We start from the raw sequence: 26,780 nt of genomic DNA on the forward strand, positions 1-26,780 counted from the left end.
ATGAAGATACATAAACGGTGTTCACTGTTCACACCCTTAATGAAAACAAGCAGTGGCATAAATTCATGCCACGGAGCATATCTGTGTATGTGCAAAACATGACGGAGTCATACACCTGAGTTCAAAAGCATACACAGGAACAGCAGTGACAGCGCTTCCTGCCAATGCTTTAGGAAATGACTGCCTGCTCCACAGTCATTTCTCAGTTTGGTGGACGGCACCTCCATCAGGGCGACAGAGTTATTCCCTCCATCTTCTTGATGGAAAAACGAGTTGCCAGTCATAATTATGGCCCTATTTCTTAACTTTCCTTATACCCTTTTTTTTAAACCTTTATGCTTATCTATAACGGCAAGCACTAACAATATATGTCCATAGCATGTATTTGTTTGTTATTGCAAAGTTAAGCAAGGGATAAAGGCCTATGTCACACTACTTTAATACCCAGTAGTCATTTTTTGTGTAGGCGTGATTATGCATTCAATCTAGGTGTAAGCCCCAAACCTAGTTAAAGACAACATTCATGACATGGAGAGGCATACACACTCAATTACATATATATATAGATTACAAATAAAGTAAGAGAAAACAAACAGTGTTCAAGTTAGTTTCTTGATAGTACTTATGGAATATTAATCTTCTTTTATATCATTTTCACTTGATAAGCCAACACGTGTTTCACCCTAGATCAGCAGGCAGGCATGGAGCTTTTTCAAGATAAGGAGGAAATTATGGTCTAATGGGCAGGAATACAAATACAATCATAATAGGACTGGTCGGTTTGATTGTTTAAGCCTTGCAAGTATTCACAAGAAGGCCAGAAGTAATAAATTATCAGTGGACGAATTGATAAATGGTTGGGCTCCTGAAAACTATATTATATTATTGTGCTCGAGCAGGAAGAAAGAGTGAAGCTTAAAGGCCTGTCATGTTCTGGTTCACTTCATGTCTCAAGTGGATCGTACACACAGACCACATTAGGCATAAAGGGACCCGGCGATCTGGGCCCACCAGCTGACAAGACGGGCCTTTCCATTACAACATAATCTAGGTGGCCGCATGTCACTAGCTTCCGGTGTTTAGTAAAAGGAACTCAATGCAAGAGAGATGTTTTTGCTTTGGTATACTTACAACATATTTCAAGGTTTGCTTCGGAGCAGAGATTGCATGCAGGAAGAGGTTGGCCAAAGAAACGATTGAGCCATGTTATACCTATTTAGAGAGCATAGATGAAGTCAGTGCTGATAGGGTGCAACCATGAGTAGATGCTGGGAGTGTGTTGAAGATGCTACTCCTGCCTGTGGCAGAGGTGTGCAGAAAATGGAGTGTGGAACAGATATGCTGCATGTTATACACTATTGAGCAATGTTAGAAGCTTAGAAGCTGTGCATGACTGTGAATTAGGAGAGACTGAACTTCTGTGGCCTTTTAGCGTAGAGACGCCATTCATGCTAAAGAACAGGCAGCATGAGAAACAGAACAGGAATGATGACACCAAACGGTGGCTGATTATTGACATGAAACTGGGATATGGCAAAGCAATGTTATTTGAAGGAGCATGGGCAGAACTAAGAGAGTGCAACACAAGAGAGTAAAGCGAATATACAATTCTAGTAACACACTTCCTATCTATTTTGTTTATAACAAGACATGAACTAGGGCCAGTTAAGCCGTAGGGAAAAGGCTTAGAAACCTAAACTTACACTATGGGGTCACCCTTCTTATCCACTGGTTACATTTTCCTTGCATCGTTTTGTTGAATTTCACTTCTGCTGCAATTCCCATATGCTGACAAGACTTAAAAAACTGTATGAAGGCCTGCATAATAGCTAAAGGTGCCTTTCAGTAAAAGAAGCAAGGTAGGTGACTTTATAAAGCGGAGAATACTAATCAGCTTGACCGCTTCAACAAGGGTCTGGTGTAGCAGCATCCTGAGAAAGTACAGATGCTCTCTTTTTCTTGACCAGGCCATGATTTGTTTGGTATGTTCAATATTCAAGGCCAGGTTAGCAGGAATTCTTTAAGTCTTGCAGGAAGTTCTCTCCAGTGGACCTGGGGTATACTAAATAAAGAACAAGCATTGAAAATGCAACAGGTCTCGCCTTTGGTTAAGTTAAAGCCATTGCTTTGCTAATGGTATTGTATAGCAAAGCAAACGGCTTTAACTTAATAAAAGGCGAGACCTATTGCATTGAAAATGCTTGTTTCTTATTAATTCACATATTGCTGCGTTGCCAGTCGCACCAGTATTTATATCAGCGGTAGGACATGTTTTAATTACCACTCCCCTTGTGCGTAGCTCTATAGTATCCGGCATCCCTAATGCGATTGTATTAATATCAAAATGGTGCAGTCATTTATTATGATGCATTTAACCTGTTAGCCTTTTGTGAACCTATCGTTATTGTTTTCGGTGCTCGGGCGTCTCAGTCTTGGACGAAGGATGCCCAGTATGGCAACCGACTAATTTATGCTAAAGTCGAAGGTTATTTTCAAAAAGGCAACCTTACATGTAATAATTAATTGGACGCGGCATGTTTTTTGTCGGTCACGATTCACATTTTCTTCTGCGCGTTCATTATTTTTATGCCTCATATCAGCTGTCATTTTGTAAAGCCCTCGGTTCTCCTGTTGCGTATTGAGTGAACGGCACGCGCGTTCGCTTGTGCTTTTAAAAAGCAGGATAAACGTTTAACGGACACTGCTTGCTTGTGGGTTGCTTGTGTGGGGCTGCTGCACGTGCGGCCACCGGACCCGACTTCGTCTGTTTTTTCTAAAGTTACAGCACCGTCGTGATGCCATCGCCGTGCCCGCCAGGTAGCAGCATCCCTGGGCATTGCCATGGTTTCATGTCAATCTAGTATCGCCCACCAGTACCTGGGTGCCCTATGCGTCTCGCTGTTTTCAATGCCATATGAACATGAATATGAACCGTGCACTACAATTCGTGTAGCTCTGGTATCCAAACAACGTGTCAATTTTAAGGATCAATTTCACTGCACCTTAACCTAAGTAACGAAAGAGATAGGATGTCAAATGCAAAAGCCTCTTTTTATTGATCCCTTGTCGTGCCTGTGCATTGGGCAGCCTTCGATCAGTTATTCATTTGCTGTCAGTGAAAGCCGCGCAGTCTCTTCGGGGCTGACCCAGTTTCACGCGGTGCAGCCCTTTGGTGATGTTTATTATGTAGGCGCGTGCTTTTGTTTCAGCGAGCACTAGCCTCAACAAAGAATAATGACGTATTGCAGATTATTCTTGTACATGCAGCAGTGCGTAGCTGCTTCTTTAGCTACCTACAGTCTGCCGACTTAAGTTTAAACCAGCGTTTAATGAAGATTTGGCAAATTAGTTATAAATTGTTCAAGTTCTCGCATATGGATTTTCGGGTTCTATAAATATCTAGTCTAAAGCACATCTACTTCCAGAAATTAACTAAAATATCAAATGAAACTAATAAACGTCATTCTACACAAACAGCAGGATTCAAGCTGAACCCGGAATTGACTGCAATGTCTGCCTTAGCAGTGTGGTAGAAGCCTACAACCCTTATGTCAGCAACTGGTTGCCCTTGGACCTGTTTGCCGGAAATCCCCGGACCCCGTGCCCCTCCTAAAAAAATCCCCGCCGGGCCGCCGCGCTGCCCGCGACGACCCGGAAGCGGTTGGGAAGCCGGCCAATCACAGCGCGGCCCCAACCGGAAGTCCCGCCCCATCGCGGCGAGAGACTGAGAGAGCTGCCCGAGGAGCCACGAAGGCTCCGCATTGAGTCCCGGTCCCGAGATGGGGGACCGGGTGAAGAGCGGCCGGGCGCATGGGGAAGGCGGGGCTCTCATGTGGTGAGAGAGCCCCGCAAAGCGCTACCGCCGCCCGAGATGCTGATCCGCCGCCGAGCACCGCCAGAACAGGTAAGTGTGTTGAGTGAGAGGAGGGGTGAGTGGGGGTGGGGTGTACGCGTGTGTGTGTCTGTTTGAGTGTGTTTGTGCGTGTGTCTGTCTGTCTGTGTGCGCGTGTGTATGTTTAAGGGGGGGTGCGTGTGTGTATATGCAGTGTGTGTATGCCTTTCTTTGTGCGCATGCGTGAGTGACGACGTGCGCACTCACGAGGTCGAATGTCGGCCTGCAAATGCGCGTGGCACTTTGCTGTCCTCATTCCCAGAAAAGTAACAACATAAGTTGTCTCGCTAGACGCAAAAGCTTCGCTTTTGCTTACGTCTAGCGAGACCTAAAAAGGGAGACCCAGCATGGAAAGTCGAGAATGTAATATCAAATCATGTGGAAGTGGGACACAGGAGTGCCTAGAATTCATACATTGGTGAATGCAAATTCTCTAATGAGGACCCTTCAATAGCCAGAGGAAATGTTCAGTGGTAGTGTTGTATGGCAAAGATGTGAGTGGTTCTTGGAGTGATCAAGCATGTTGCAAGGATTAAGTACTGATTCATGCATATTTACTGTAGGAAGCTGGCTCTGTATATGCTATACCGGAGTAAGGTATAGTGTGCACAGAATCCAGTGAATCCCCAAAGGCTTACAGAGGTAAAAGTAGATAACACATTACTCTCTATTTGTCGTAGTGTGGGCGAGCAGTAAGGTTTATCAGAGGGTAGTGTTAAGCATTTAGAGCCAGATGTTCAACGGAAAATTGCATGTGCAAACGGGTTTGAGACCCGTTTGCACATGCAATTTTCCTCTGGGCCATGTACTAACACTATTTTGCGACTCGCAACTAATTTGTGACTCGCAAAATAGTGTTTTGCGACTTGTTATTAGGAAGGGGCGCGCCTTTCCTAATAGCGACTCACAAGCCATGTACGAATGTTTGGCGGCTGCAATTGCGGTCGCAAAACACTCGCAATTTACCACCTTCTTCAAGAAGGTGGTAATGCAGTAACAAATGGGAAGGGGTACCCGGGGGACCCTTTGCCCTTTGCAAATGCAGGGTAAAATATGTTTTAGGGGCAAGCAATTGTCCCAGGGACCACAACCTGTCATTGAAATAGAGGATAGGGTCTCATCAGGACCTATGATTATAGGGACATCTGAATTTCCGATTGCGCAGCTGAGTGAAGGAAATGTGCCAACCATGGGTAATAGTAAAAGAAGAAAAAATTACTCACAGGGAAACCCAGCCGGGTCCCCTGGTGAGGGTGTGGGCTGGCAATCGATGGATAATGCAGCGTTCAGGCGGATGATACACCTAGGCGTGTATAGGCCGGTGTAGGGGTGGGAACTCAAAGTGTGGTTCATAGTCAACAGACAATGTATTATTGAGAGCGGATTGGGGCAGGCTGTACGCTTCGGTTTGGGTTTATATGAAGATTCCTTAGTGTAAATAAAGTTCCATGGGGCACGTGATAGTACTACGTGCTGACAACAAGACTGCATCTGTCTGCTTGCTGAAGTTTTCCCTCTCGTATAAGATCATTTGCCTTAGATTTGCGCTCATCAGGCAGAAATTGGATACGTTTTTCCAGCTCATCATAATGAGCTCTATCGTATCTGGCTAGCAAAGCCTGAGCATTGTTGCCTGGTACCACTGCATTTAAATTTGAAGGTTCTCCGCATGATTCAGGGCACAGTGGGATGATACCCGGACTACCAGACATGATCTGGCACTGAGACATGTGTAATCTATATTGGTATCCAAATCTGTGCCTGCTACCAGGGAATGAAGCACCAACTAAGAGTTAATATCTCTCACCTATTACCAAGGCGACTATGGATGCCTGGGACCGGTGTAGTACACGCTTTGAGCTATCATTCTTCCCCTCCCTACTTACCCCCTTATTTGATAACCCAGACTTCACACCCAGGAAGAACCCCGTTGCGTTCACTGCCTGATGCCAGACCAGATGCTGCTCCATGGGGCATTTGCTTGACGAGGAGGGGGTAATTTCTTTCTAACAACTGCGCTCAGAGTTTAATCTCCCCGAGACGGAATGCTTAGAGTTTCTGCAACTCCGCCACTGGTTCCTTCACCCTGACAATAGGACCTCCACCCAGAGGCCCCTCACAGTCTATGAAAAGTGGCTAATCACCAAAACCTCGGATAAAAGGACAATCTCTGACTTATACGCCCTCTTACTCCAACCTACGAGACATACACATAAACCCGATCAAACACGTTGGGAAAGGGAGATTGGGAGGCAACTAACTGATAAGGACTGGGAGAGCATTTACCACTGGGCCCGTCCCACTGCCCACCATACAGCCCTCACCAAAACCTTGGCCAAAGTGGTGACATACTGGTACCTCACCCAGAGTAGCTTCACAGGATTGACCCATCCAAAAATTAGACTTGCTGTGGGACTGTGGGATCTCTGACACATCTCCTGTGGGAATGACTGCAGATACAATCATACTGGACACAAACACTCAATGATATTGACCCCCTCTTGGATACCCAGCTCCCCAGATTCCCCACCAATATTTTATTAGGCCGGCCCAATCTTGTTACTTACCCTTTGAAATCTCTACGAGGACAGCAAATTGGAATAGCACTAGGGGCAACCATACAAAACATACTCTCACATTGACGGATGAAGCACATATCTACCCACCTGGGATGGCTCCATCGCCTGTGGTATATTCTTGGAATGCAAAAGATCACACTCTTTAATACGAACAGTGAGTCGTCCTATAGGGACCTCTGGAGGCCATAAATATCCCTTCTCTCTCAAGACTTTCGGGAACTAATGTGCCCTAAGTACCTCCGTATTCTGCGCCTCTCTGAACTATCTGCTTCCCCAGACACTTGGGAAGACCCATTAAACAAACTGAATACTGTGAATAATGCTGCCATGATGCACGCTGTGTTTCTGGGGGTGGGGGAAGGATATGGGGTGTTACGTTTGTTTGATATTTTTTATTCTTTCATATAGCCTCCCTGCCATGTAGACATGAGGTACGAGTTGTACATTGATTGGCATTTACTCTGTAAATTGGCATACATAGATAAACGATTTGAATCATAAAACAAGTTATATGCTTGACAGGAGGGATGGCAGCTGGGGGGAACTAAGGTTACTTTCTCTCTCTTCCTCTTCCTTCCCTTTTATAACACTCAATCCAGATTATAATGCCAGCCCCCGGGTTGTAGGCATTATAAGGCAATTGAATTTGAACGCTTCCGGCCTGGCTGGGTTGTAGGTAGCTTGCTGTGTACACTGTGTATGTCCTGTGCTAATAAACAGATTTAATCCTAACTTGCTCTCATAAGTATGATTTGAAGTTTGCCTTGAATGGTTCAGCTCAGCAGAGTGTTACGGACTGCTTAAGCATTAAATAACAATGAACCTAGGGCCATTCCAGTGATGTACTATGGATGCAGGTCTTCAGAAACTGAGAGAGCCACACTGCCTTTCTGGTCCAAAACAAAAAGTCTTGTTTGTGTTAGCTGTAGGGTGCACTTGAACATTCTGTCTTTTATATGGCTTAAGTTACAAACAAAGGACTGAAATCGACCCAAAGGATGGAGACCACTATATCAAACTCCATCTACCCTGACATTGGTAGAGGTAAAAGACGCATGCTGGACTTTCTAGGACTCTTTCGCAGGTTGGCTTTGAATTATTTAATCTTATTTAATGGTCCTTTGAGAAGTGTGGGGCACAGACACAAGCTAATTTAAAACGATCTGTAGTTTCACCATATGAATGTGGCAGGTCAGTAGAAAAGATGAGAACAACGTTTGAAAATGTTAAGGATACATACCATTCCAGCTTTCATGTTTGAAGAACCAGTATTTTCCTCCACCATAGTTCACAAACACCATAACTGTAAGTGAAAGCCTAAAATGCAAAACAAACATCTCTGATATTTATTTTCCTCCTGCTGAATTTATGAAGTTACACTGTGAATAATAATTTTAAGTTACCATTTACAATGCGTTTAAGAACTAAATCATATTAAAGATACAAAATCACATAAAGCTCAACATAAGAAGAAAAGGACAAATATGTGGACAATGCTTCAGAGGTTTTCAAAGGACAAGGAGACTGGGACGTTAGTATCATTCTCTGTTTGGAGCTTTCCAAGCTCACAATAGGAACTGCCTTTCAGGATAAAGGCTAGGGCGAGCAAGTTACCACAAAGGACATGGTGCACAGCATTGTCTTTCCAAAGGCTGGGCTACTGCATAATGTTTGTGATTAGAATCTGATTATAAGAAGATATGACCCAAAGATGCATTTTACTAAGGGTGGAAGATGTGGAAATAAAGGAAGTACACAAAGACCGTAAATTTGGGTAAAGTCACATAGGTTTATTTGTAGAAAAATCTGGCCAAATAAATGTTCAACTCTTTGGGCACATTTAAGGAGAAATTGGACAGTGGAGTGCAAGTATTATGACTGACTGATACAACAGATGAGTGTTCAATAGGTTCTACTGACCTAACACTAATGAGACAGTTGCCCAAGGAGAAAACAGTTGGTATAATATTGTGCCCTATGTTGACAATTTAGCAGGATGGACTGAAGCTTTAGTCCCGCAGATGAGCCCATTGCAGAAAGATGGGTCCTTAGATCCATGTGACATGTCAAACGCTGAGGAATGCATGATGAGGGGGGTCCAGATTGGTATTACCCTTAAATGCGGAAGAGCCTGCAAGTATGGCAAAAGTATGTTGGATAGCATACTTTCCAACATTCCATTACCCCTGTACACTAGATGCCCCTAATACATAAGGGATCTGGGGCCCCATTATTATATTCTCTGGCCCACAAATGAATAAGTAAAACCTCAAAAAGATGTTACTACGCTTACAGGGAGCAGGAAAATAGATTAAGACCTTTATAAAACAAAATGCAGGTGTCACCATAGCAATAGGGGACATAAAGAGTTTACTTAGCTCTCTTATAGGAAATTATACAAATACTGTCTTCTATAAGGCTGGAGTGATAAATGTCATCCTTACTTAAACCACGTATGATGGGTATCCATTTAACTTCGTCTGGACTGTAGTCTGAGACCAGCTGAGGAAAATGTATCCTGCTAGGCCAGACATCGGGTCCCTCATGGCTCAATCAATGCAGCTGAATCAGGACCCTACTCAATTTCTCAGCAGGATGAAAGAAAAATTGACTCAATAAGTAGGCCAGAGGTGGGAAGTAACAGAGGGAAATGCTGAGTTGTTCTATATTGTAGTAAAGAATGATTTACCCTTCGAAGTGCGGGATAATATTGACAATATAGTGGCACCGGAGACCTAACCCTGGACAGAGATATGGGCATAATACACTTTTGTAAAAAGAAACAAGAAAAAGAAGAATAAGCAGCAGGTAACGGAGAAAGCAGCAGCCAAGTTGGTGCAGCAAAAGTTGGTAATGAAGTGAGCTACAGAAGGGGCTGTAGTAGCAGGCACTACTCAGATGGCTGCGATGTCTGTGGGAACGGTCCCAGGGACCGCCCAACAATTGTACCCGCACCAGCAGGATAGTGCAAGGATACAAGGAAGTAGCAGAGGGAGACTAGGAGGTAGAGGAAATGGTAGGATAGGCCCCCAAAGAAAGGATCAGAAATGTCATTATTGTTGCAGATATGGATATTTTATTAAAAATTGCAGTACCAAGAGATGGTATGAACAAGGTGGAAGGACAGGGATTTACAACCACCCAGGGAATGCAGTAATACAACCACAGTCAAACCCAGAAATAAGGAATTAGTTACTTACCTGTACACTATAGTTCTCCAGTATTATCTTTCATAGATTCACATGCTTGTATCTTCCCCGTCGTCATGGTGGGAGTCTCACGGTAACAGAATGACCAAGCAGTATCATAGAGAAGAAAAACTGCATAGAAAATCCCCATAGGGGCTGTATTATTTGGCAACCAGACCATATCTTTGTTTGGACCAAAAGCCAGCCAATCAGCATTGCTGCCCTGCCCTCACACTCCCCAGCAGAAGCTTCCTGCCTCAGATTTCCGTCCCCGAGTGAGAGACATGGATAAATACCGAGAAACAGGATCTGCCTGAGAAACGGGGAGGCGGGCGGGCGCATGTGAATCTATGAAAGATAATACTGGAGAACTATAGTGTACAGGTAAGTAACTAATTCCTTCTCCAGTATTACATCTTTCATAGATTCACATGCTTGTATCAGAGTAGTAAGCAGTGCTCACCAAATTTGTAGCGTTTCCAGGACAGAACTAAAAAAGGAAGCTCTGCCGTAAGACAAAGGTATAACAATACACATCAGTATATAAGAAATACGATAAATGCATGTTGACACATAAATCAAAGTATTGCATAGACAACAAATCATGCCATTATGTCATACCTTACTGAAAAAGACGTTTCAGAACAGCTTGTCCCACTGCCGTGTCCTCTTTCCACGCAGTGTCCAGACAGTAGTGTCTCGTAAATGAGTGCACGCTCTTCCACGTTGCTGCTCTGCAGATGTCAGGCAGCGCCACTCCTGCAAACAAGGCCATCGAAGTTGCCATCTTCCTTGTGGAATGTGCATGTACCTTAGAATCTAGCGGCTTCCCCGCTTTTTCATGACATTTCAGGATAGCTGAGGCGATCCATTTGGCAATACTCAGTCTTGACAAAGGAAGACCCTTCCTTTGCCCTTCAAAAGCAATGAACAATTGCTTGGACTTGCGGAACGTTTTCGTCCTTTCAATGTAGAACTTTAGGCATCTGGAAATGTCTAAAGAGTGTAAGGCTCTTTCTGCCTCCGATGAAGGATTGCTGAAAAAAGTAGGCAAAATAATGGGTTCATTGAGGTGAAAAGATGTTGCCACCTTGGGAATAAAGGTAGGATTTGTCCTTAGTATAACCCTGTCTTGACGAAATTGTAAGAAGGGTTCCTCCACTGAAAAGGCCTGGATTTCACTAACCCTCCTAGCTGATGTTAAGGCGAGAAGGAGGGCCGTTTTCCATGACAGGAACTGCAAATCTGACTTGTGAATAGGCTCGAAAGGAGGCCTCATAAGCTGCGATAGTACTGTGTTGAGGTGCCACGGCACAGGAGGGCGTTGGATGGGTGGATGAACCCTAAAAAGTCCCTTGATAAACTCCTTTATTATTCTGGATGACCAGAGAGATGGTTCATTTGGCTTCCGCCGGAAGCGCGATATTGCTGCCAAGTGTACCTTGACCGAGGCATGCGACAGACCTGCCTTAGATAGCGACAGCAGGTAAGGAAGGATACCTTCAGGTTGTACTTCAAACGGATGCAAGTTTTGTCTGCTGCACCAATGGCAAAAACGGGACCATTTCGCTGCATATGTTTTGTTTGTTGATACAGCTCTAGCTTGTGAGAGAACATGTCTGCATTCTTGCGAAATATCTAGATTTTGAAACTCCCGCTCGTGAGGTTCCATGCTGACAATTTTAGAGATTGCAGATTCGGATGCAGAATTTGCCCTTCTTTCATGGAGATGAGGTCTTGAAATGTCGGGAGCTGGATTTTTTCGCCCCTCGACAAAAGAAGTAGGTCTGAAAACCACGCCTGTCTCGGCCAGGCTGGTGCTATCAATATGATCCGGCACGGTTCCAATCTCATCTTGCGCAGTATCCGCGGTATCAACGGGAAGGGAGGGAACGCGTATGCAAACCTTCCTGTCCAATCCATGTGGAATGCATTTCCCTTGGAGCCCTGTTGATGGTATCTGGACGCAAATTGAACGCACTTTGAGTTGTTTTGCGTTGCGAACAAATCTAATGTGGGAGTGCCCCACCTTTGAAACAGTAAGCGAATCTGAGTGTGGTGTAGTTCCCACTCGTGTGTCGCCTTGGTAGTACGGCTCAGGGCGTCCGCCCGTGTTTTGAGGACTCCCTGAATATGCTGAACCTGAATTGAAATTCCGTTGGTTATGAGCCATTTCCAGATTCTTTGCGCCAATGCAGACAGTTGTTTGGATCTCGTCCCGCCCTGCTTTAGTAGGTAAAACATGGTAGTGGTGCTGTCCGTTTGGATCAGTACTGACGATTGGCGTATTCTGGGAAGAAATGCTTGAAGGCCTAGGAACACCGCTTTGAGCTCCAACATGTTTATGTGAAGCTGGGCTTCCCAGTCTGACCAAAGGCCCTGAATTTCCAGCTCCTGAAGATGCGCACCCCATCCTTTCAGCGAAGCGTCCGTTGTCATCACGAAGTCGTGATCTAGAGGAATGAAGCTCAAGCCTTGATCCAGGTTCTTTCGAATCTTCCACCATGACATTGCCACCTTCATATGGCTCGTGATGGTAATGCGATCCTCGAAGGTACCTTTGGCCTGGACCCACTGCTCGTCCAGTTGTTCCTGCAAAGGCCTCATTCGAATGTCTTGGCTCTTTATCTGCAGCTGAGAAGGACTGTAGGCGGCACCTGAGGACTCCTCGCCATCTGAGTCCTGCTCTAGCAATGAGGACGGCGGCAAAGGTGAAATCTTTGTCCATGAGGTGAACTCTGCAGCTTCACTGATGGTAGATGAACCTCTTGTAGACTGAAAAGACCGGATCGAGATCATGGTCTTCGACTGCGGTGATTTGAATGCTTTTGCGGACGATAGCACGATTTTCGTCGACGGAACCGTCGTCGACGGGACTTTCGTCGACGGAACCATCGTCGACGGGACTTTCGTCGACGTAGCCATCGTCGACTGAACCATCGTCGACGGGACCTTCGTCGACGGGACCTTCGTCGACGGAACCTTCGTCGACGGGACCTTCGTCGACGGGACCTTCGTCGACGGGGCCCCCGTAGACATCTTCGACGTCGAACCTGTCGTCGACGGAGTCGTCGTGGTCGTCGTCGACGGCCTGTTCGTCGACATTGAGATTTTACTCGTCGATGTTGTAATCGTAGACGTCGCAGTCGTCGACGTAGCTTTAGACCTTATCGTCGACGAAGCCACAGTCGTCGACGAAGTCGTCGTCGACGGAGCCGAAGTCTTCACCACAGGCCTTGGAGCAGAAGCCAGCGAGCTGGTAGAGGGTGCAGACCCAGGTTCCTTAAGACTGGACTGTTTCACCACAGGAGTAATAGGAAGAGATGAGGTTAATTTCTCCTTAGGCTTACTCTTTTTAGACTCCACTCTCTCCACAGAAACAGAAGCCTTTCTTTTCTTGGGAGTTGAATGAGAAGATTCCCCCTCAGAATCTGAGCCTGATGTGGCCTTCTTTTTCTGAAGCCATAACAGTAGTCTAGCCTCTCTGTCTCTTTTAGTTTTGTCAGAAAATTTTCTACAAAGCTTACAGTCTTTCACCAGGTGTTTAGGGTAGAGACAGTAAAGGCAGTCCTCATGTGGGTCCTCAGAGAACAGTCTGGCCTTCCCACAGGACCTGCATGGCCTGAACAGCCTCTTTTTAGAGCCGTCAGCCATTATAAGAGAAATAAGTACACACAATACCTCAATGTAGTAGACAGGAAACAAGATTCCAAAGGGTCAAAAGTTCACTCAGGAACAGAAAGAAAACTGAGCAGAGCTCAGGGAGACTCCTTATCACACGAAGGCGGTTGGAAATCTGAGGCAGGAAGCTTCTGCTGGGGAGTGTGAGGGCAGGGCAGCAATGCTGATTGGCTGGCTTTTGGTCCAAACAAAGATATGGTCTGGTTACCAAATAATACAGCCCCTATGGGGATTTTCTATGCAGTTTTTCTTCTCTATGATACTGCTTGGTCATTCTGTTACCGTGAGACTCCCACCATGACGACGGGGAAGATACAAGCATGTGAATCTATGAAAGATGTAATACTGGAGAATATATGTACCTCAGACACCATAACAAAATAACCAGCATTCAGTAATGGCTCGGTTGCAACAAATGCCACCACAACAAAGCTACCAAGCACCCCCAATGGTGACTCCACCCCAACGTGGACAAGGAGGTGTAATTGCGAGAGGAGGTAACCCTTCCAAAAAGAATACGAAGGAAGGTATAAGCAACGATTTTGCATACAGAGTAGTCCCCTGAGCCCAGTATTGTCAGTGACGCACAGGTCAGATGAGGAACCCACTGTGGTAGGAGCTATCAATATTAAGAGGAATGCATTCCTCATCTATATGGGAGCAACCCGATTTTGCATCCAATTTCTAACAGCTCAATGGACACACAAGGATTCTCTGGGGCGGTAATGAGGGTCCCGTATACTATTCGGTCATCTGATATCCCCCATCTTTGGTTTAGATTTAGTATGGGTTATTGTTAAATGTAGTTATCTTGTTATAAGACCCAATCTCTAAGCACACAGGCCTGACATTCACATTTCTACTGCTTTAATTGCTTCTGACACGATGCCTGCCCCTGTTAAAGGGCTGAGACCAGTTATGTAAAGCCTTGATATGAATATACTATCCCTTTCACGTATTACTATGCACAACTACAAAATGACGTGCTATATACCGTTATTCTGCCCTCCATTGGAGATGACAGAATGTACGGGTGTAGGAGCCCAAGGTAACCTATCAGCACACATGTAGCATCATGCCACAACAGAAAACGGCACGGAAACAGCAAGACAGCAATATCCTGGTTTACATGTACAATGCTGTTGAGTAAATGCTAATGTAACTGAAGAGAAATGCATATGGATGCCTGTGCCCTATTGTATCGGAAACTATAAAAAAAAAAAAATAAAGATATTTTAAAAATATATATATATATGAGGGTCCTGTATACTAAAAAGATGGAGATAGGAGGGAGGTATATTGATGGCCGTTTATTTTTCTCTCTGGCTGCCCCAGCTTATTTATTGGGGAGAGATCTTATGGCTAAGCTAAACATGACTATCTATTTTGAGCCTAATGGTACTATGGTTTGTTCTACCCCTGGAGTTCCTTCTTCCAGGATCATGGCTCTAACAGTACATTCTTTTACTGGAGACCAAATTAGAGCTTGCCCACTGACATAGAGGCATTTACCACATCGATATATACAATAGTAGCAGAAACTCCACAACTATTGAGAAGGGAGGTCCAGCTACCCAAGGAGTTCCTTTTCCGCTGACAGGGGCAACATTCTTGGATACCTGATAGTGAGTTGATATTACAAATAGAGACCCTAGGAATAATACCGACCTATGGAGCTATGACATGACAGTTTGTGATCATAACCATGTCCTATGGACATGTTTTATAATCATTTGGTCAGGTAAAACAGTTAGGGAAATACTGGATGATCAGTAGTTTGATAATGATCCTAATAAAACGGTCCTAGTTTTTCAGGATGACATACTGTTAAGAACAGTATTGGAAGTAAGGATGTCTACACCAGCTAGATCTTTTGATTCAATTAGGGATGCAGATCTTTCCCCAGTCCCTATGATGTAGGCCTTATCAGCACCTCATTCAGAATAACATTAAAGGAGAGTGCTACCCTACCTAGGGTGAGACAGTATCCTCTTACCAAAGAAGGAGATGAGGGCATCACCCCCACCATACATGCGTTACTAGAGCAAGGAGTAATTTACCCTGGAGTGTCTCCTTGTAACACCCCAATTTACCCGTTTAAGAAATCTAAGGGTAATACTTGGGTTATGGTTTAAGACCTGTGCCCCCTGAACGATGCAGTGGTACCAGAATTTCCAATCGTTCCTGACTCTTCCACTATTTTGAAAAAACATTCCTCAGGGTGCTAAATTGTCTGTCATAGATCTTAAGAATGTTTTCTTTAGCATCCCTCTTCAGCCAGACAGTCCTTATTTGGCAGTGTTCTCTTATAGCGGAACTCAGTATTTGTATTCTCGTTTGCCTCAAGGGTATTGCGAATCCCTTAGTATTTTCAACAGGGTGGTGAAAATGATCTGTCAAACTTTCAGTGTGATAGTACTTTGTTGCAATATGTCAACAACATATTAGTCTGCAGTCACACAGAACAACAGTGTAGGAAAGATATTGTGTCTCTTCTGGCTACTCTTGTACAGAGAGGATATAAAGTGGAGAAAGACACAGTTAAGTATTGTGTCAGGAGGAGGTCCATTATCTAGGGCAGGCGACTCCAGTAGCTCTTAAACTACCATAAGCTCTCCAGCAATCTCTGAGTAGCTCTTCTGTTTGCAGCTTACTAATATAGAAGCTTTTGCTTGGTTGAATTATTATTTGTGTACCAGAATTAAAAAGCATATATTCGAGATGAAAATGTGTTTTATTTTCAGAACTCATAAGCTGATGTTTGGAGAAACAATGTTACATTTTCAAAATGAATTTTATTTAAAGCTATTATTTGAATTGGAGGCATGTATGAATCAGATTATTAGCTTGGCGCCTTGGATTGCAGCTATGCCCATTATGTATTACTCATGTAGATGCATTGAAAATTGATAGTGCTTTTATAACTTTACTGCTGGCAACCATGGCTAATGCACTGATGTGATCACTGTTGACAATCCTGGATGAGGTGGTCACATCACTAAAATCAGTAGCACAGGATGATTTTCCCTGAACCTAAATAGCTCTTATTACAGAAAAGTCTGGAGACCCCTGATCTAGGGCAACTCCTGAAAGAGCAGTATCTTTACGTCAAATGACTGAGCCAGAGGCTGTTAAGGGAATGCAAAAGTTACTTGGCCTCTGTAATTATGTGAGGCAATGGCTCTTTGATTACAGGACGTCACCCTTGTGAGCAAGCTCTCACCACTGCTACAGAAAATCACCCCCATTGTCATGGGGGCACCTCTGACGCTCTACGCAGAACATGCAGTGTTTGCTATATTTCAGAAGGCTAAGACTACCTTAATCACAAAGTGTGTGTCAAGATACGAGGTAATATTGTCACTCCCATCTTTGAAGGTTGTAAAGTGTCAGGCGGTGAACTCGCGCCATTTTTTGCTCCTCCTATATTAGACTCTGAGGATGATGCATATAATTGTTCAACATATATCTCCTATTAATCTAGCCAAGCAACAGAGGATCCTTTTCCCGGAAGCATAGTATATTTTGTTGACGGTTCCTCTACCATTGACCAGTACATAGGAGTAAGACAAACAGGTGGGGTAGTGGTCAGAGCACACCAGCACAATTCCTCAGACACACTTCATATTGTTGAGCAGCTAACACTGCCAGCACATTACTCTGCACAAGCAGCAGAATTGATAGCCTTGATACTGTCTCTTAAGCAAAGAATAGGAAAAGTTATCACGATCTATACAGATTCGGCTTATGTAACTACCACAGTATATTCAAGCATCATGTGATGGAGCAGAAGAGGCTTCCTCAAATCAGACGAGAGTCCTGTCATGCATAGGAATCTCTTAGAGGCTTTAATAGAGGCACTTATCTTACCACAAGCAGTGGCAGTTGTGAAGTGTGCAGCAGATACAAATGGACAGGATTTTTTGTCACAGGGAAATGCTTTCGCAGATTGGTCAGCTAAAAACACAGTGAGGCGCACACCCCTGTCTGTCCCTATAGGTTCACAACATATCCCAGTCTTAGTGGCCCAGGCTGCCTCACCGCATGAGTGGAGTCAAACACTACCACAGATACTATTACACCTCATTATGCTGAGACAGCACGTTTACATCTTCAAGAGCTCCAGGAGGCTGCTCCATTGCATGAGAAACAATTACGGGAGACTATAGGGTGCTCTCAGTCAGGGGCCAATTTGATCTAGAGACAAATAACTACAGGTAACCAGTGATGCCTCAGGCTTTACTCATGATAGCTCTTGATTAATTACATTTACCAGCTTGCATCTACATAGATCACTTCTCAATGCAAATACAAGATTGGTTCGTTCCTAACTTGCATGATGTGTTTACTATGTACATTCATAATTGTACTATTTGCCAACAATTCTCTCCAAAACCCACACTGAAGATAATAAATTCTACCATACCACAAGGTCCTTTTAAGGCTCTTCACATTGATTTGATTTTATCAACATGATCGATCAATGCAACAATTATTGGTTCCTCATAGTTGTGGTATGTCATTTTGTCCTTGAAGCAGGACCTTGTGTACACTGTTAATGCTAAGTCAGCTGCTACTTTTCTGATATGAAAGGTGATTCCCCACTATAGAATTTCAGAAAGGATAAGATCTGGTAACGACACACACCTTGTCAATGCAATTGTTACATATCTCACAACAATGCTAGGGATACAACATTAAATATCTTTTGTTTATCCCACCCACAGTAATGCATACTTGAGCGCCTAGCGCCTTAATGGCTTGCTGAAAACTAAGTTAAGCAAGCTATGTGTCAAATTGCACAAACAATGGTTGTATTATTTACCATAGCACTATTGTTCCTTAGGAACACACCTTGTTCCGATCACCACCTAACTCGGCACAAGATATTGACAGGAAGACTCATGAATATGAAAACACCTGCCACTAGATGCAAGGTGCAGGGAGAAAGTACAGGTAAAATTCTGAATGATAAAAATGCATGTCTAGCTCTATGAATTAACGATGGCTGCAAAGTTGGCAATCAGAGGAAAGGAAAAGTGCACCACCATCGAGGTCGGCCTCCCAGCTGTGCAAATAGGAGATAAAGATTTTGTCAGTAACTTTGTTCGGAAATGGAAAGATCCCAAGTTCGATGGCCCTTTTTCTGTGACAATGAGCACTCTAACTGCCATCAAAGTGAACGGTAGGAAGCCATGGATCCATCCATCGGATATTCAGATGAACCTCACGTCACGCCAAGCACAGCCAGTGATAAAAATGAGAAAAGAGAGGTGGAAGAAAACTGTAAAGATCCCACCTCTGTTTTGGGACACTTTTTTGATTCCACAAATGAACATTTAAATACTTTTGTTTTCTTTTTTGTCTTTTGATACTGTTATTTCTGTTGTTACTTTTCTATAGTGTCTCGCACTATTCACGCTAACTTTCTAGATAACATGTGGTATCAACATATGTCAGAAACAGAATTAGAAAGCATCAATGTAGAAAGCTGGCTCTGTATATACTATACCAAAGTAAGGTATAGTGTGCACAGAGCCCAGCGGATCCCAAAGGCTTACAGAGGTAAAAGTAGATAATACCTTACTCTCTATTTGTGGTAGTGTGGGCGAGCGGTAAGACTTTTATCAGAGGGTAGTGTTAAGCATTTATTGTACACACTTAGGCAAGAACTTATGTCACACATTCAAAGACCAATTGTTTGTAAAATATTTCTTTGATCTATTTTATTCTATAGAACCAAGCAGAACTTGGCACGGGTAAATAGTATTTAACTTTTCAAGAGAGGTTATTCATAAGCAAGATGAATGAATAATGACTTTTCTTACAGGATTGTCAAATGTGCAAATACTGTTCCAATGGCACACAAACACAGTTGTCGAGTGATTCCATGTCATTCTGGCATGGCAAACCGACCTATGCCCCTTGCATTAGATAGCCACATAAGCTACTTTAATCATGAATGCTACATTTACTGCATGTGCACCTGCTAAAATGAGCACTCCCTCATCTTCTCCACATGTCATATAATTTTATTTGCAGCCTCCACAGAGCCGAAGATCAGCTTCCAGGAAAAGATTTGCTTTCAACACTACTTTTACACCCCCCCTCCCTCAAATCCATATCCATTAATGTCCCTACACTTCCCAGAACCAATTCCCAAACTCTAATATGCATCTCAGATCAAAATGCCTACTCAATCAACAATGTGCTTCTCACAATTAAGCATGTCAGTGTCACAGGTGATACACTCCCAAACCCCCCCAAAATCTATTTCTACTTTCATGAGCCTTTACTACATAAATTACATCCATACAACAGCATGCATTTCACATCCTGTACAGTTACATGCAACACTCAGAGCATCACCTCATTGGGGTAAGCGAACAAGCCTCTTGGAACCTATAACACTCGGCCAGTAGAGACCGATTGAATTCTGCATTCTACTGACAACTCAAAAATACAAACTCACCCATTCCTTCAACCATTAACCTAGCCTCATCCATAAGCAACACCTACATATGTAATACCCAATGCTTCCACACAAACCCACCCATGCATTTATTCACCCAAGTCACCCATCCACTCATTTGCTGAATCAATTACACATACATACATGCACCCACACACAGCTTATCTATCCAACCATACTCACAAATATTAATAAACCCTTACTTATAAACAAATAACCCAGCTATACCAGCTTTGTCCTCAAAGGATAACAGTTTGGCTGTAGGTGGTGGCTGCAGTACTGTTCTTTTTTTGGTTTTATTTTCAAGGCAGATCAGGGGAACTGAGTGATGAAGAGATGCCATACAATTGTCCTAGCTTGTATTCGTAGTGAGTAGCTTTATTGGGCCAGTAGTGAAGTGAGCAAATTAAATGGTTCTAAGAACTACTTTGGGTGCCATGTATATGATGCTCTTAGCGATACCAGGGAAGCAATTGGCCAGGTATAAGCATGATAATAGAGTCTGACCCTTAGCTAGCTCTGTAGTGATCCACTCCTGGACTCTGAAGTAACTGCGGGCAAGGCAAGCATGTTCTTCGGTAACAAGGGATACTTGCTAGATAGTTGCCTTTGCATGCTATTTCACCAGGTGAACCAAAGCATTGCAGGAAAAACAACAGGATAGAGAGTAGGGCCAGCGATTGGTTCCAAAGAAATGGGATATTAGGATGTTAAACGGTTTCCTTTTGGAAACTGCACACTCATCCGCCTTAATTTTTTTTCATTAACAGACACATTTTAATAAAGTTTTGACAAAAAAATAGAATGTGAATTTTTTCTTACCCTCTAAATGTATCCAGTGAACGAAGACGATCTGTAGAAATGTTCAAAGGAACTGACTGAAGACCTTGGCTCATTGATTCTACTCGGTTTGGGGATCCTAGCTCCTTTAAAACAAAAACACAGCATTACTTCAAAAAAGCATTGGCAATGCCAATAGGTCCGGCGTTGGCTGCCGGTCTTCTGGCAATTTTTGTTTTGTTCTGTCCTACGATGTAGGAAGCAGGCTTAGTATATGGTGCACACTTATTTAAGTGAGGGGCCTTGCACTAATCCAGACAACCCATATGGTGATTTTAGTGGTCTCTGATAACCTTTGAAAGCTCTCAAAGTGGTAGCTATGGAGTGCAGCATTCAGGCTTATCTTGAAGGAATGTAAAACAGCTTGTTTTATCAACTTTAATCTGTAGTGTAAGTTAGATGAAAATAAACCATACAGCATTTATGAAAACAGGTCTTATTTATTTCACACACTATCACTAACACATTAGTATATAACCTACCCAGAGATGTCAACACAGTACACAAGTATACTTTGCAATAAGTAGCACAAAAATACACTTGTCCACAGGGGGAGACCAAACCCTATATTAAGAAACTGGAATGCAAACTGCAAAGGAGAACACGACATGGACCGGAAGACCCAGAGGAGCCAGGACACAAGGAACCACCACAGGTAAGAACCCAGGAACCCCACTGAAGTTTTTAAAACATTTTATTGTTTGGGAATATGCCGGGTCCTCATCAATAAAAAATAAATAATTTGCTACAGGTAAAAAAAGTCTAAAAAAACACGCATTACCATAGTACTCAGTGGCACTGAAGGGAACTACTCTGTGTGTGGATGTGTTTCTTGTGAAAGGGAAGCATGCTGTAACTCGAAGTTAGCCAATGGCATATTGCCCCTTCATGCATGCTGGAGTGAGGGGTAATGAAATGTGAATGGCACCAATCACAGACTAATGAATGAAGTCTATCTGAAACAACTATAAGTAACTATGTTATAAACATAATTTTAGTAAAAATCAAAAGGTCTTGGATAACATAGACCTATAAAGTCTACCAGTCTGATGTTGGCTGTCAGCCTCTTGCCTTTGAGAAAGAAGGTAGGAAGGCAAGAAAGAAAGAAGGCAAGAAAGTAAGGCAAGATGGCAAGAAAGAAGGAAAGGAAGAAGGAAGGAAAAAAGGAAAAAAGGAAAGAAGGAAAGAAGGAAAGAAAGAAAGAAAGAAGGAAAGAAAGGAAGAAAGAAGGAAAGAAGGAAGGAAGGAAGGAAGGAAGGAAGGAAGGAAGGAAGGAAGGAAGGAAGAAGTGAAATAAAGAAGGCAAGAAAAGTGGAAAAGACAAGAATGAAAGAAGAATGAAATAAGGTAAGGAACAAGGCATGAATGAAATAAGGTAAGAAAGAAGGCAAGAAAGAATGAAGGAAGGCAAGAAAGAAAGAATGACAGAAGGCAAGAAAGGCAGAATGAAGGAAGGCAAGAAAGAAAGAGAGAAAGAGAAAGAAGGAAGGAAGGAAAGAGAAGGAACGTAAGACAGAAATAAAAAATAGGATAAGCTAATAAAGAACAGTTAAAAATAGACACAATCTGGTATGCTGTGAATTACCAGCAGTCAGAAAAGCAAACCACTGCAAAAGGAATTTACAACAGTTTTTGCAGGAAATTGCATCTGATAAAGATTAAGGGGCTCATTAGGATGGCGGACGGACTTGCGTCCGTCCGCCACCCTTGAGGAGGAGGGAACGTCCGCAGGGGCTGCGGCGTTCCCTCCGTGCTGATTAGGATGTGACCGCCAGGGTGGCGGTCACATCCTCTATTTTTATCATTGCGGCGGGTGCAGCTTCAAGCTGCACCCGCCGCAATGTTAAAAATGCATGTGTTGCATTTACATGCACAAAGCGGCACGCACCGCACGGTGCCTGCTGCTTTGTGTACGCAAATGCAGGGGGGTACCATAGGTACCCCCCATGTGCACCCCCCACCCCCCATTCACCCAGGGGGCCCGCAACGGGCCCCCAAAGTGAATGTCCGTATGCTTTTCCATGGCGGAAAAGCCGCCGTGGAAAAGCATATTTACACCAACATCATAATATGGCGGACGGTGTCTCATAGACACCGCCTGCCATGTTATAGCTTTTCCGCCGCGGTCGGCTTCCGACCGCGGCGGAAAAGCGGCGGACGGAATTCCAGACCCACCAGCCATCCTAATTTGGCGGTGGGTCTTTGGAGTCTCCACCTCGGTTTTTCCGCATCCTCCAGGCCGGCGGACACTTCCGCCGGCCCGGAGGATGCGGAAAAACCGCCATCCTAATGAGGCCCCTAATGTGCATCAGAAACGCCTCACTATCAGGTTCTAAGCACACAGGCAACACTAAGGTAATTATTAAGTAAAAACAAAAGCACTGGCACAGAAGGGAACTAACTTGTATATGGATGTTCTCCTCGTGGGAGGGCAAAATGCAGTCACTCAAAGTGAACTTAACCAGTGGCGTAAATAGGCTGACACATTGCCCAATGCTATATACTGTAGTGGGTGGAAGCAAAATGTGAATGAAACGTCAACAGCCCAATGGATGAAGAGACGTGACTTAAAGCCCCTATATGAAGTAAATCATACATATTTTAGTAAAATCAAAAGGTTTAGGCTAACGCCAGGCCTAAAAAGCAGATCCATGCTTACGGTCAGTCAAGGGCTCTAATTGTTATCTCCTGTGTAAAAGCAGTCACTGATGAATGATTTTCTAGCATAGGTGAGCCAGTAAGGTTGTTAGGTGGATTAATACATTGACCACAGCCATTCATTTTGTTTGTACAACTTCTTTTTTAATGAAAACCACGAGTAGGAACTACAAGCAATTTGATCAATTGTCTTATACTACCAATGCATAGTCTTTTAGAGAGAGTGCACGCACCTTCCTTACAACGCCGGGCACTCTTCCAAATAAGATAAACAAAGTCTGCCAGAAAGGAACAATTCTAAGCACATACTCAACTGGTTATACGGGCTGCTCATGTTAATTTTGAAAAGTTACATACATCAGGTTTTGTTCATGTAAGTAACTTTAAAATCAGCTTTAGCTCTCATTAGTATCCCTGAATAAGGGTGATACTAAGTGAATTTTAGGAAACGGGTCCTCAAACTTTTCTGGCTTTTCTGCTTAAATTTTGTAATCCTAGTTACCATTAGAATCTGCCAAAACGAATGCTGACACACCAGCTAAGAAATGCACAATACCTTTTAGGTGCACTTAAAATTAAACCTTCGCAAACAGGTGAGCCTTAAAAACCAGAGTAAAGTAAAAAATCTGTAGGAAAAATTTGTTAACACATACCAGGAGACTAGTCGCTATTTTGGATTAACCAAGTAAACCTTTTTTTTTATTTTTGAATGAATTGCTAGTCAAAAGAAATGACAACCATCTACTTTCATGGAGCAAAAACCACTGCTTCGCTTAACGCAAATTGCAGACTAACCTTTACAGGAAAATACATTTAATAGTATTGAAGTTCCGCAAGGACTGTATACAAATTCGAACACCCACACACACTGTTTTGCACTTCAGAACTGGAGAGGTGCAATACAATAGTGTCTGTGGCATGCCAAGCAGTGAAGATATAGTTTTAGTTCCCTGTTCCAGTCAAGCAAATAGTTGCTGGTGCTATTTCAGTAACAATTCATACAAAGGGACTGCGGGATAGTGTTCCTCAATGTGGCAGCTTAGCATACATATGAACACCTGTATTTGTTTTGGTGCCCTTGGGGGCAAGATCGATTGTACTGAAGATTGTACTAAAGAGGGCACACTCCATGATTCAATAAATATACCAAGCAATTTATTAGTGTTAATTGAAAGAACCGGCCTCCTATCTTTACAATTACAGTGGATATTAACTATTGAGGAGCTCTGTCCCTCCTTGCTGTGGCAGTGCTCTCCTGGACAATGCACTGGCAGCAGAGGAGGCGTGCAACATGTAAACTAAGGACTCACCTTCTGATGATGTAAAGATGCAGAGAAAGCAAGTGCAAGTAGACTAAGGAGGGCACAAGGGTCTACTCCTGATAAAAAAATAAACAGCCAATTAATAAGCATGAAAGGGCAAAGAGAGAGTCAGGAGAGTGTATGATTTGGTCCAAATGTATGTGTGGGTCACAACAAAAAGCAGGGGTGGGAGAGCGGCTAGAAGCACAAAGAATGCAGGAGCTAGGGAAGTAAATGTGCATGAAAACGCCTCTGTAAAAGAAAAGTATTTATGATGCCTGCTGATTCGCATATGTGAATTACCTCGAAAAAATTGAAAACAAGCAATGTTACGGATAACGGCCTGAGGCTAATGCAACCAACTAAGAAGCTAAATAACTATTGTCAACAAATTATTGTGCCTGGGCCCAAAAAACATAGTGATCCTAAATGGTGTTCGTCCAGAACAGTTATAGTACGCTTCAAACCATGGTGATGGTGCCAGTGTGCACCAACACCAAGCGGTGTGCCATTGTTTACCTGGCTTTCCTTAAGTCACCAGATTGTGACTGTTACGACGACTGGCATTGCAGCAAGCCATCTCCTACCTCATGGCTTGACCTTGAGCTCAACACGACCAACTCACATTTCCAGTCTTCATTAGTGAGGGAAACAGGTTGTGGGCTGGAACTCTGGAAGTGGAAACTATGAGTTTTAATTCTATGCTGCCTTCTAATGTATAGCTCCTTTGTCACACAACTTATGTCACAGCGAAGTACTGCTGCCATCAGCATACTTATCTGACAAGGTGCCGAAAGACTGCCTACCTGAGCCTGTTTCTTTTCAGTTTATGTGATTTTACAGGGGGTAACCTAGCCTGCCTTCACCATGTCAGTGTTTCATTCTCAAAGTCTTATTACACTAAAATCTTTAGTGAGCAAACTGATCCTTGACTATCCTTCAAAGCAGTTTCAGAAAACGCTTAAAAATAAGTGAAGAAATAATTGTGTTTTATGCCCGAGGTTTGTCTATAGGGTCTTGTTCAAATTGCTGTGTCATATTTTTCTCAAACTTTTTTGGGAATTAAAATCCATTTCACATTGCAGCATTACAGAACACTATGGAGTAGAATGTCCTTCTCTAACTTGCATTATATATCCAATGCGAACCTAACCTTGGAAGAGGACCTTAACACAGACCTCTCCTTACTGTGCTTTGATGTCAAGGACTTGTGGAATGAATGGTGTGGGAGAATGTTGTAGTGGAAGTGTTCCACCAGCGACAACTGATGTCTCAAGAGGGGATAGGCAGGGCAAGACTTTCTCTCTTTCTGTAACTTATCAATATGATTAAAATAATAAACCTGTTTCACTGAACTTTAGGGGCTTTGAACTTCAAATGCACTCAAAAGTAAATGTAAATACGAAACACAAAAGATTTCACAGTCATGCGGTCTTCTATTTCCAAACCGCAGCAATACAATGATCACGTAAAGCACCTTTAAACATAATGTAGGTATATATAATGAAATATGTATGTCAGCTACTGTAAGCAAACACAACTCTGAAAAGTTGAGCTGTTGGAGCCCCATGTCACCTTCATAATTGTAAGAACGGAACATTACTGGTTAGATGATGTGCAAGAAGAAAAGAGGAAAACTACTCAATTAAGAATTGTAGAATAAAAAACACAAGAATGTATGTTCTAACATTGCTAAAGATCACAACAGCAGTCAACATGCTCAATTCTGAAAATGCATAATGAAAAAAGTGTCGAAAATAAGTGTAAATGTAGGTGGTCTCACTCACAGAATTAATAAGTCGCTCTGTGTCTCCCATGTTCATTTTGTTGTGGAGGCACTTCCGGATAGGCTCAAGTCTGTAAATATAAAACAACAACATATCACGCTCTGTAGACAGACAGAATTTTTATTACTTTTACCTTCGGCTAAAATGTGCATAATTGTATTGTTAACTTGTAATCCATTGATTCGTGTTCCCTCAGCCTATTCAGATCCCACTCAACATTCCTGCCTTTCAAAGTCGATCTGTGCTTGGAATACAGTAAAATGGAAGCTATTCACTCTGGCACTATCTTCTCTGGTTGGCTCTAGTGGCCAATTTCTGGTCTTCTAAAGTTCCACAAGAGTCAGACCCTTTCACACGTTGTCTAACCTAGTCCCAGGATACA

General features: G+C 43.2%; 1 protein-coding gene across 2 annotated transcripts in view; it reads right to left on the minus strand.

Moving 5' to 3' along the window:
- The window catches only part of HGSNAT (heparan-alpha-glucosaminide N-acetyltransferase), a 355,722-nt gene that overhangs the window by 213,824 nt on the left and 115,118 nt on the right, over nucleotides 1–26,780 (minus strand). For both annotated transcript variants that reach the window (XM_078659862.1, XM_078659863.1), the window contains 3 exons: nucleotides 26,399–26,468; nucleotides 20,635–20,738; nucleotides 7,712–7,788 (listed from right to left, as the gene is read on the minus strand). In XM_078659862.1, coding sequence (XP_078515988.1) covers nucleotides 7,712–7,788; nucleotides 20,635–20,738; nucleotides 26,399–26,468 — 251 coding nt within the window. The remainder of the gene's footprint in view (nucleotides 1–7,711; nucleotides 7,789–20,634; nucleotides 20,739–26,398; nucleotides 26,469–26,780) is intronic.

The sequence above is a fragment of the Lissotriton helveticus genome, chromosome 9 (genome assembly GCF_964261635.1).
Source record: "Lissotriton helveticus chromosome 9, aLisHel1.1, whole genome shotgun sequence".
Classification (NCBI taxonomy): domain Eukaryota; kingdom Metazoa; phylum Chordata; class Amphibia; order Caudata; family Salamandridae; genus Lissotriton; species Lissotriton helveticus.